The 12,867-nt window shown below is 42.0% G+C and overlaps 1 protein-coding gene across 9 annotated transcripts in view; it reads right to left on the bottom strand.

The window, feature by feature from the left end:
• Positions 1-12,867, bottom strand: part of PHACTR1 (phosphatase and actin regulator 1) — a 255,596-nt gene that overhangs the window by 50,253 nt on the left and 192,476 nt on the right. For all 9 annotated transcript variants that reach the window (XM_079984989.1, XM_079984993.1, XM_079984990.1 and 6 more), the window contains one exon: positions 8,148-8,228. In XM_079984989.1, coding sequence (XP_079841115.1) covers positions 8,148-8,228 — 81 coding nt within the window. The remainder of the gene's footprint in view (positions 1-8,147; positions 8,229-12,867) is intronic.

Raw genomic sequence — 12,867 nt, 5'->3', positions numbered from 1 at the left:
CCTTCTCCTAGTTAGGCTACCTCCCGACTTTGCTCTGCAAGACATGCAGAAACAAGCCTTTGACCACTGGGCCCACTATTGGTCTTGTCTGCTCTATCTGCTGCAGCCTGGCTTTGCATGCAGGGGAATTCCCTAACTTACCAAGGGTTTGAGACCAATTGGCTACCCTCACCTGGTTTTTAGCCATTTCCCAGGGTGTGGCTGCTGTCACATGCCGACAGCTTCTAGGAGCCACAGGTGAGAAAGCACAGGATGGGGAACAAAGGTGGACAAACTACCCCAGAAGAAGGATGTATTCCCCATTAGAGGTACTATCCCTCCCCTAACATCCCATACACTCGTGTATAGGGGAAATCAATGCCCCTCTCTTTTAAAGCGTTCTTTCTTATTATTCCCCAAAGGACTCAGGGTTCTTCAAGAGTTTTAAGGTATGGGCAGAAACATCTCACTCTCTGTCCCCCACTCAGGCAAGCAAGTGGTATTATTTCAAGGGTGCAATCCTTGTGAAATGACTAGAGGAGTTTACACTGAAGGGCCAACAAAGTCTCAAATGGGAGGCCTGTAGGACTTCATTTGGCCCTTGGGGCCTGGTGCTCCCTACCCCTGGGCTTATGGTCTTGGAGGAAAGAAAGGGGGTGCTTGCCCATCACTTAAGTCACACAAAGGCAGCTGGTAAGAACTGGGTGACAATACTCACAACGCAGCATAGTTGTCTTTATCAGTGTGGTTACACCAGGGACAGACAGTACTCTGTTTGGTTTCTTCCATTGGGAATGCTCCACATGAAGAAATTTAGAGCAGGGGTGGAGAAGTTGTGGCCTTTCAGAAGCTGCTTGATTCCACTCTCAGCAGCGTGGCCAGTATGGGAGTTGTAGTCCAAAAACATCCGAAGGGCTGCAGATTTCCATCTCCCTGCTTTATCGCATCCATATCAGGTTTCTGGGATGAGGGCAAGGCACTGGCTCCATGACATTCCCCTTTTTATTGTCAGTTCCCACTGTATAGAACTGAGCCCCAGCAGAACGGAGGTTCTGATGTTAAGCCTCAAATCAAACTAAGCCCTTTCTGTGGCCTTTCAAAATGACAACATTTCTCTTTTCCCCTTGGCAATGAGAATGGCACACTGCTCCTAATAGTTTAAAATCTCATCATCAAATAGAAAACCTTTGATGTGGCTGTTACGCAGGATTACTAAAATATAGAAGGATGTTATGCCCAAACTTTACCTTGCTCAAAGTAAAGAATGTAAAAGCTGTTCATTAACAGCACAGCAACAGATCAAAGGTTTTAGCTACAGTGGGCATTTGTGAAGCCAAGTATATCTGGGTCTGAATTAATCATCGACATCTCTGACAGCCCAGGCAGCTGTTCTTCTTTTTAAAAAAAAATACCAAAAGCTGCTCAGAATTAATAGAATAAAAGTAAAAGGCTCAGACCTTGGCCAAAAGTACATTCAGAACTGAATAGTATCAATGATTTAAAGCTGGAATTATAATAGGAAATGGTCTTCCCAGTAGAAAATTCACATGCTATTAATGGCATGTCTGTTGTATGCCAGAACTGTAGGTATGTTGAGCTCAATTAAAATTTTTATCTTACTGGTGTGGGAGCCACATGGACATGTGCTCTTCAAGGCCACATTGCTCTGGCCACAAGTCTATTCCAGAACCAGTAAAGGAACAATTGTTCCCATGCTAATAAGGTAAGCATGAATTGGGCCCAACATGTCTGTTGAAGTAAAAATATCACGGTCCTGTGGCAACTTAAAGACTAACAAACTTATTGTTCCACCACTTCCATGCTAGAAGAGACATATCTTGTCTAAATCCTCTCTTCCTGTAGACTGGTTCACCCTCACTGAATCAACTGGGGTAAACACGTGCAAAACCAGGTTCGTAATTTAACGGAACCACCTTTACCACCGGGGCCTTGTAAAGACCCCAAGATCTCCTGCAACGATTTTGCAAAGTTTTTTGCAGATAAAATCACTCATATTCGGAGGGAGCTAGACACCACCGTGGGAGCAGTGCCGGGGCAGGAGAGTGCTAGAGCTCTGTCTGGTCAAGTTGCATGGAATCAATTTCAATCCGTTACCCCCGAGGATGTGGACAGGCTGCTTGGACGCGTGAAACCAACCACCTGTCTCCTGGATCCTTGCCCATCCTGGCTAATAAAAGCAAGCCGGGAAGGGCTGGGCGATGGGCTCTGCGGGGTGGTGAATGCTTCCCTCTGTGAGGGAACATTCCCAGATCCGCTGAAAGAGGCGGTCATTAAACCGCTTCTTAAAAAACCATCTTTAGACCCGGCCAGTATGGCCAACTATCGCCCAGTCTCAAATCTTCCTTTCTTGGGCAAGGTGATTGAGCGCGTGGTTGCTGAACAACTCCAGGCACGCCTGGAGGATGCGGACCATTTGGATCCCTTCCAATTCAGGCCTCATCATGGGACTGAAACTGCCTTGGTCGCGCTGGTTGATGACCTCCGGCGAGCTAGGGACAAAGGTGAGAGTTGTTTCCTAGTTCTGCTGGATCTCTCAGCGGCCTTTGATACAATCGACCATAACATCCTTCTGGACCGTCTAGAGGGGCTGGGAGCTGGGGGCACTGTTATACAGTGGTTTCGCTCCTTCCTCCTGGGCCGTGTTCAGAAAGTGGTGGTGGGGGATGAGTGTTCAGACCCCTGGGCCCTCACTTGTGGGGTGCCTCAAGGTTCCGTCCTCTCCCCCATGCTTTTTAACATCTATATGAAGCCGCTGGGAGAGATCATCAGGGGGTTTGGACTGGGTGTTCATCAATATGCAGATGATACCCAGCTCTACCTCTCTTTCAAATCAGAACCAGTGAAGGCGGTGAAGGTCCTGTGTGAGTGCCTGGAGGCGGTTGGAGGATGGATGGCGGCTAATGGATTGAGGTTGAATCCTGACAAGACAGAAGTACTGTTTTTGGGGGACAGGGGGCGGGCTGGTGTGGAGGACTCCCTGGTCCTGAATGGGGTAACTGTGCCCCTGAAGGACCAGGTGCGCAGCCTGGGAGTCATTTTGGACTCACAGCTGTCCATGGAGGCGCAGGTCAATTCTGTATCCAGGGCAGCTGTCTACCAACTCCACCTGGTACGCAGGCTGAGACCCTACCTGCCTGCGGACTGTCTCGCCAGAGTGGTGCATGCTCTAGTTATCTCCCGCTTGGACTACTGCAATGCACTCTACGTGGGGCTACCTTTGAAGGTGACTCGGAAACTACAACTAATCCAGAATGCGGCAGCTAGACTGGTGACTGGGGGCGGCCGCCGAGACCACATAACACCGGTCTTGAAAGACCTACATTGGCTCCCAGTACGTTTCCGAGCACAATTCAAAGTGCTGGTGTTGACCTTTAAAGCCCTAAACGGCCTCGGCCCAGTATACCTGAAGGAGCGTCTCCACCTCCATCGTTCTGCCCGGACGCTGAGGTCCAGTGCCGAGGGCCTTCTGGCGGTTCCCTCATTGCGAGAAGCAAAGCTACAGGGAACCAGGCAGAGGGCCTTCTCGGTCGTGGCGCCTGCCCTGTGGAACGCCCTCCCATCAGATGTCAAAGCAATAAATAACTACCTGACATTCAGAAGACATCTTAAGGCAGCCCTGTTCAGGGAAGTTTTTAATCTGTGATATTTTAGTGTATTTTTGGTTTTTATGGAAGCCGCCCAGAGTGGCTGGGGAGACCCAGCCAGATGGGCGGGGTACAAATAATAAATTATTATTATTATTATTATTATTATTATTATTATTATTAACATTTAATATATTAAACCCTTGGAATTATTGGAACTGGTGTCAATTAAAGTTTAGCTGCTCCTGCATTGATGCAGAATACAACTTTCTTCTAGGAAACTCATTATCTCTTGAGAAGGCATGAACCTAATTGATGAGGATACTTCAAGATACCACTTTATCGATCCCTTTCTTTAATGGTATTGATCTGATGTGAGTTGGTTATTCTTTTGACTAAAAACCCATAGCACGCATTTAATAGGTCCTAGGTAGCTGCTTTATAAAACTTTACTACTGAGGACCAATAAAACTAACACTATTTGTTTTATTATGCAACTTGAGTAGCCCAGTAACAGCATATTGCTCAGGAGAAAGAGTGGCTAATTTTAGCAAAGAATAGGCCTGGGTTGCATGTCATGGAAAGCTAAACTATGGCTTACCAGGGACTGGAGAACAGCTTGTGGTCACTTTGCTGCTCCCTGATATTTTTAACTTCTGCACCATGCTGAGCCAAGCCAAAGCTTGTTCTTAGCTACAGCCCATGGTTAGTGGGGTGAAAACTTAACCACCAGCCCACGTTCACTAAACAAAACCTTGGCTTAGATCAGCATGATGCAGGAGTAAAAATGGCACGGGAGGTAGAGCAAAGCAGCTGGGAGTGCCTCTAGCAGAAGCCCACATGTTCACACAGTTCCAGTAAACCATAGTTTGACTTAGCATGTCACGTGAACCTTTAAGAAAGCAATTCCAGGGATGAGTCATAGTATTTCCACTGGAGGATGGAATCTAGTGGATGTTCCCAAAGATACAGCCATATATGCGTTTTGCATAATGTTAAGGCAGAAAATTTAATATTGTCTAAACAATATACTCTTAACTTGCTTACAAACATGCCCTATCGGGTTGTGCCATCACTAAAGTCTGATTGGTCAGAACTCAGAGTAAGGCTTTTTTTGGTAGTGGGCACCCTGGCTCTAGAACTCCTCCCTTGAGATTGGGCATGCTCCTACTTTGAGTGGGTTCCTATGGTAGGTTAAAACATTTCTTTCAAGTAATAGTAGAGAGTCATGATTTACACTTAAACCGAGCCTTTATTTGGTTGAATTTTATAGTTTGTATTTTGATACATTGCAACCTATCCTGTGACTATGTAATGTAGGGCAAGACAGCTGAATAGTTAAATTAAATGTCTCAGGTGAAAATGGCCAAGGAAAATTTAATGCCTAAATAGTTAAATAAAATGAAAATTGCTAAGGAAAAATGTGATGTAACACACAGAATCTGAACCTGATGTCTGAGCTGTTTAAACTGTGAGCATAAATGTCAAAAATTCTGCATTGCATAGTCCTTCATTACAAATCCATACGTTTCACAGCATTGAACAGAAGTACTTAAGACTAGACTGCTAGCCAGCTCTATTGAGCTGAGTTATATGAGCCAGAAACACTGCCGGAAATGATCGGTACAGAGATGAGAATAGTCATTTTTGGTTCAAGCAGGAACAGTAAAATTATATAGCGCAAACTATACTAAAGTTTCTATTGTCTTTCTAAAAGGGGTTAGAGAAATCTACAGATGATAAATCTATCACTGGCCATTAGCAATAGCTCAGGGATGGACTCCAAGTCTCATCACCTCCAACCAGAATGGTTCAATGGTCAAGGAGTCAAGAACAATGGTCAAGAACAACTGTGACCATTGTTCACAGTTTTTAATGCTTCAATTTGTTTTATTATAACTGATTTAAATTTTCTGCTTTATTATTTTGTTGCGAGGCACCCAGAGAACATCGCCATTGGGCAGCTGATATGCAATAAATGAATAGATTTTTAAAAATATGAATTTTAAATGAATAATTATTCTAAATAAATAATTTTAATTAACCTTCCACTATTAATTTTCAAAATACTACCAGCTGTATCTGTGAATTGTGTCATTCCAACTAAATCTTCCTGGACACAAAAGTGGTCAGCCATATGGTCAAGGATGGTGCTAGCTGCATATAGGAGAAACTACCTATATCCGCCAGCCTTTTTAATGAGAACCTCCAGCATGGATGTTGCTTTCTCTTTAAGGTCATGTAGTTTATTCTGCTTATCAAAACCCAGAACAATGGGCACAGTGTTATGGACTGGTTGCACACAGAGGAATGGCAGGAGGAACTAACTGTGGAACCACCAAGGAAAGAAGGCTCAAAGCCTGGGGATTGGTGGTGACAAACTCCCCTTCCTTTGTTTCCCAGAACCAGAAGAGGGCTGAAATGGGCAGAGCATTGACAGACTGCATGCAGGCATAGTCTCTGATTGCTTGGAAAAAAGCTGGAGATGAGGGGACTTAAGATAGCTGAGGGGAAGTGGGAACTTTTAATCTTGGCAAATGATTCATGGGGTAAGACCTACCAGGAATGAGCTGCTGTACTCATTAGGTCTGACAGTCAAGTCTGTGAAGATTGTGTTTTGGCTAATAAAGAGCTAACTCCAACTTTGAATGACATGCTTTACTGCTGGCTCGCTCTGTGACAGGTAGCTATTCTGAATGCAGGCTCACAATACATTATATTTTAATGCATGTGTCGATATACTCATTTGAACATTTTTTTCTCCATGAGTGCAAGGAGACTATTTATTCTTCCCCAAAGAAATATGGAAGGAATTAAGTGCAATAAATCTAAACAAGCTCTTTCAGAGGCTCCTGGCGTGTGGAAGTGTAAATTATTGAACGACATTGTGATAAGAGAATGATATGTATACGGACTGCATGGGAAGGAGCTGTAGCAGATGTAATGAGGAAGGCTCAAAACCAGAGACTCACAAAAATCTAAACTGAACCAGGGATTCCCATTTCAGCTACTGCATTGCAGGAAACGAATTCACAATTACGCTGTGACACTTGAAAGAAAGGTGTATCACTGCTGAATCTATTTGGCAATTCATTTAATGCAACTGCCCTGTCTTTAGCTACTGAACAGAAAAAGTAATGTTTCTTGGTGAAACATCTGGATTATGGTCTGCCATAAAAACCATCTGAAGCTGCAAATGCAAATAGAACAGAATTTGCCAGGTTAGAGTTTCAATGCTCACTTGACATCTTCTCTGGAAGCTAACACATCTCATGGTAGGACGAGCAATGTTAAAATAGGATGATTTAACTGTGCAATCTCATGCATGTCTTCTCAAAAGTAAATTGGCCCCACTGAAGTATTGAATTACTTTATTGTAAGTAGTGTCTCGGTGTGCTTCCAGAGGCTGATCTGGCAGTAAACAAAAGGGAAATGTGTGGTAGTTCTCAAGTTAAAGTTTCTGAACTTTTGTCAGGGTCTTTGTTCTCAGGCAAATAAAGCAGGTGTAAAATTAGAAAATATGAGTACTTTTCAAGTAGGATGGGTTGTGGAGGAAGAAGCAGGTCTCCAACTTCTGCTAGCAAGAGGTACTTCATTTTGAAAAGATTGCCCAGTGTCTGAACACTTATTCCAGTGCAAGTAATCTTCAAGTAATATAAGGCAGAGGAGACCCCGTGCTCCTGAGGAACACCTTGGTGTAAAACATGCTGAGCAATCTTCACAACGCAAATTGCCATTTGTTAGCACCAGTGTGGTGACTGCCACTCTCCCTTGCTGTTAAGTTGTTGGTGTCCCCCTGCCATTTCCAGACATAGAACACTGCCATATATCTCACTAGCAGCAGCATGACTGAAGCGTGTGTTTGGGAGGGTCCAGATACACATCTGGTATGTGGGGTCTCAGTAGCTGGTTGTTTGGTACCTTCTGAAATTTGGTGCCTGGAAAGAGCAAGCAATACTTCTCCTAACCATGGGCATAATCCAGTCAAAATCAAGCACTTAGACTTTCTGGGTTGTAGCCAACATCAACTGACCTATTTAAATGAATGGACATTATTTAATTTGGTCTATTAATTTCAGTGGATTGTGGCTTTCAACTGAATATTTATGCAAACCAAACTGAATGTGGGGGCAGCTCAAATATACCAAGCAAACATTATCAGATTTTGAAACCTAATTTGGATTTCAGACATGCGTGCAAATATGGAAAATTTGTTTCTGTTTCCTGTGTATTTTGTTGTGTCTATGCCAAGAAAGGATGATCAAGCCAGTTTCCACTACAAGGCCATTTTTCACATGCACCACTGAACTAGAAAATGGCAATATTCCATAAGAAATGTTGTGATGCTATCCAAGTAACACTTTGACTTTAATATAAAAGCAGATTCTTAATGGCTCTGGAGTAACTATCAGGCCCACAGTTTGGGGTCCAATCTTTGTAGAGAAATATTACAAAAATCCAATAGCACAAGAGTCCTGTGGTTTTCGATAGCAATTTCTTCGCTAACAGCAAGTTTTATTGCCCATGCCACTGACTCAGAGTTGCACAGACAATGATTCTTACCTTTATCAAAAATTTCCTTTAGCACTCCTCTCTTGATAAGCTCCTCTCTGCTTTGCCTCATTGATATTTTTCTTTCAAGTGCTACCAAAAAGAAGAAACAAAGTTATAGTTACAATCATGAAAGCATTCTAAAAAGGTCAGAAAACTTTTTTTAAAAAAACCCACTGGGAGGTATTGAATATTTGTAATACTGAGGGACCCTCCAGACTGCGGTTGTTGTTTTTTTGCAGGTGTATTCTGTGACATTTGTTTATTTTTGGTATTTATTTACAGGCCACTGATGTATTAAGAGTGCACTAGTGATGGGCTTATACTGAACTGCTCACATATCATTCCACTTTACAAGGAGCTTTGTGATGCTTCCACAACATTACGGCCAACTGGAAGGACAATCTTTCACTGCAATGCAACAAAAGAGGGATAAAAAATAAACCAGAACATTTGCGGTATAAAAAGTTATGGAATTTCAGCAGGAACTTATGGAATACACACTGACTGGAAATGAAGCAGTGTGACCACCCCAAAATTTGTGCAGGGGCAGACGGTATTGAAAACGGGATCAAGTATAACTTGATCAAGTAAAATACCGTTGCAAGTGCAAATAACCATGACATCATAATAAAAAGGATGTCCAGAGTAGATTTTATTTCAGTAGGTCCAATCTGAGGATGACATAGTTGGATAGCACTCATTTAATTCAAATCCCTGGTTTTTCCCCCAAGCAATTTTTCATTCTAGGAATGCATGTGCATTACTCACTAGTATATATTAGCTGATGATCTCAACTACAATAATTATTGTAACACAAGCATTCTTTAGTCCTGTCATTTGTTTATTTTTAAATGTAATTTTTAAAAGCTGGGGTTGTATCCAATGTATTCTGCTAGTGGATCATCTCACACAAGAGATTCTGCTAAAAGACAGCTTGCATTGGTAATATATTTTGCCATTTTACCTGCAGACAGGGTGCATTGCTCTTTTGTGCAACATGGAAAAATATTGCGCCAGTGGACTGACAACATTTGCTATAACCGTTAAAATGAAAGCTGATCAGCTAGCAACCCACTCCTATACAGCTACTTGAGTCTAAGCCAGTGATGGCCAAATTTGTCCCTCCAGCTGTTTTGGGACTACAATTCCGATCACCCCTGACCACTGGTCCTGTTAACTAGGGATGATGGGAGCTGTAGTCCCAAAACAGCTGGAGGGCCAAGTTTGGCCATCACTGGTCTAAGCCCATTGTCCAGGCTGTAACAATCACCTGTAACAGCTTCCCTTCCTTTAGCCTAGAAAGATGCTCATCAGCCTGGAATATGCAACAGCCTATTTTTATTTGAAATCAAGTTGACAGTACATTCAGGCCAGACCAGAGAGAGTACTTCTTTGCACAATGCATAATTAATATAAAGAATTTGCTGCCATTAGATGTGACTATGGCCATTGACCTAGATGGCTTAAAATAGCTCCCATGGTCCCACTGCATTTGTCATTCTGTGGAATTAAAATGGCTAATCTAAAAGAGAGGAACATCAATGACAGAATGCAAATGGAGATATGAAGGAAAATCAGCTGGAGGTTTCATCTAAGCCCTGTGAATAACAAATTCCCAGGCTATTATATAATATCATCCTATTTAAACTTGTATGTTTTCCAAATACCTAGCTTTGCAAATATCACAATATGTGATACAGGTAGGTAGCCGTGTTGGTCTGCCGTAGTTGAAACAAAATAAAAAATTCCTTCCAGTAGCACCTTAGAGACCAACTAAGTTTGTTATTGGTATGAGCTTTCGTGTGCATGCACACTTCTTCAGATACCATTCGGGTTATATTTTTTTTAGTTTCTTCTGCTTTACAATGTTTTGTGACATTTGAATGAACTCAAGAAATGTCTTCTCTATAGCTGTTGATTTTATTGATTGATTGGATTCTTCCACAATAGTATCTTAAACCTACAGTAAGGTCTGCATCCAGTTGCCATTATAATACACAACAAAATGTGACTTACTTCGATTATACCAGATCCCCAACAAGCAGCTACTTATTTCTGTACAAGTGACCTTTCAGCAGCTTTGAAAATCTCTTATTTCCTTCTCATTGCAAGAGATGGTTGCATGAACTGTGGTAAGCACATTTCTTAAGATGTCAGGTTTGCTGAATGTATCACCAAAATACCAGCTCCCACTGAGAGGCAGGTGAAGCTTCTGCTATTTTGTCAGATGTGAGCAACTATTATGCCAACCTAACTCTCCCTGTATTCAGTAATAAAGTGAAGATCAGTTCCTGGAAATCCTAAAATTAATAGCTGGGATAGTAGGTGAGCATTTTTTTTTAAAAAAAGTTTTAAATTGTGTTTAGGAAGTTGTTTTAAACAACCTTTAGAAGTTTTAAATGTATTCTCTTAGTGACTGGCTAAAGACCATCCACTGCGTTTCATAACTAAGAGGTGTTGAAGTTGAGTCTCTGCCGTCCCATTCCAGCACTCTAACCATTGCATGAAACTGTCCCTCATAATTGTTAAAGCTTCTACATTCACACCAATAGCCACACTGAGCACCAAAATAGTGGTTGTATGTAATACTGTCATTTCAGGAACTGAAGCCAACAGTTGTTGAGAGCAGCATTGTCAGGCTTTTAGACACACTCTGTCCTAATTGGTAAGACAAGATGTGTTGAGAATCCAACAAGCCACAATCTACCCTAAAAAAAGAATAGAGCAAGACAGCAATTTAAAGAATGAACTTTTTCTTGGAGTGTCATATAGAGCCTACTATTTGAGGCTAAATTGTGAACAATATAAACGGCAGGTAGGTTGGATTTAACGATCACTTGCTTGCAACAGATGTTTCTTGGGATTTCCTGCAGCCCAGCTATGTTTTTTTTTTGGGGGGGGGTTAGTTATTACCCCAGAGGATGTCACAAATGGTTCTCTCTCACTGTTGGTCACAAACCAAGACTTTGCTCTTTAAGAAGCAAATCCTTTGTGTCCACTTAAACAGAATTTGGCAGACAAGAAATCACTTCCTCTACCAAACGAGACTTTCCTTGCTAAACTCCCCCCTCCCTTCGTACAATAATGTTGACTGACTGACGTAGTTAATACTTCGGTCATTCAGCAATATTCCCCAAACAAGACTTGCACATTTATGTGATCACAAGCAGAAATGTTTGGGGCAACTGAGGCTAGGTAATTTCAAGAGCATCTGTTAAAAGGCATAGTGGAAAATCAGTAACTTAGATCTTGGAACTGATTGCAGAATGCATGCCTCTGGGAAAAGGCGACTAGAATACACTAGGCTATATGAGTAAAGTAAATGTGAATTTTAGGAACCTAAGACATAAAATTACAGTGGTAACTTGGTTTAAGAACTGTCCGGTTTAAGAACGATTCAGTTTACAAACTCTGCAATACCGTAAATAGTGTCCCGGTTTGAGAACTTTACCTCGGTCTAAGAATGGAATCTGCATGGTGGAAGGGCACCGGCGGCAGGAGGTCTCATTAGGGAAAGTGCGCCTCAGTTTAAGAATGGTTTCGGTTTAAGAACGCACTTCCGGAACGGATTAAGTTCATAAACCGAGATACCACTGTACAGTAATCTGTGCCAATGATGTGAGTAAGATTGGGGAGGTGTAGTTATACAGATTAAGTAAAGAGTCTTAATGTGACTCTACCAAATTTCAACTCAGAGGCACTCTTGGTGCAAATAAACTATTTTCTTGGCAGATTCTGAATCTCACCACTGTTGATTCACCCTTATCCTTTTAGAGAGCGAGAGAAAGAATAATAATAAAGAATAATAAAGTTGGAATGGACCCTGAGGATCCTCTAGTCTGACCCTTTGCAATGCAGGAATATGCAGCTATCCCTTATGGGGATCGCAAAGAGGGTAGGAAGAAAAAAGTGAATTTCATAAAAATGGCACCTATAAGTTCCCCCGTGCTATTTTTCTAGAAAAAGAGGTGCCAGAACTCACCATGAACTCCTCCCTTGTTCTCTTAGAATGGCAATGGCACCCACCTGAGAGGTGCCAGGACTGAGTTCCTCTGAGTTCACCCTGGGTTCTCCACCCTTTCTCTAATCTAAGTGCCATGTCCATCTTCAACTCCTTTTTCTCCTCATCCTGATCTAAGGTCTAGGGACATTGTATGTGTGTGTGTTTTAAATACATATATATGCAGCAGGAAGCACGGTCAGTTGTAGATTAACTAAATTACATGCATACCAATGTAAACATCTTTCAAAACAAATACAGACTGCCCAGGTTGTAAGGTTTTCTACCACAGTTTTGTTTGGTTGTCTACATGTTAACAAAAATATGGCATGATTTCCTTCTTCCTTGCATTCTACTGTGTAGTACAGGTTGACAACCTTACTGAGTACTAAACCATCTACAAATTTACTGAGTGGTGACAGTATCAGTAATTTTTAGTAGGTGACATTTAGTGGGGAAATTATTATTCTGAGCTATACAGACTCACAAAGCTATATTTTAAAGGAATAGCTTGCCTTCCCTGCTTCTGCCCGCCCCCAGTTTTAAAATGACTTGTACAGCATGTTTCACTGCTGACACAGAACTACTGACAATTTAAAGTCACATATCTGTGCATTAAAAACAACAACAACCTCCCCATCCCAGTGTTAGTCCTGCACCAGACTCTGTTTTTCCCCTGCTCAAGTCTGTCCTTATGATGAGTCTCTGCCAGTTTATCTCATTATGGAA

Source organism: Podarcis cretensis (assembly GCF_951804945.1).
Source record: "Podarcis cretensis genome assembly, chromosome: 7".
NCBI lineage: Eukaryota > Metazoa > Chordata > Lepidosauria > Squamata > Lacertidae > Podarcis > Podarcis cretensis.
This window is presented reverse-complemented; position numbering and strand designations above follow the sequence as displayed.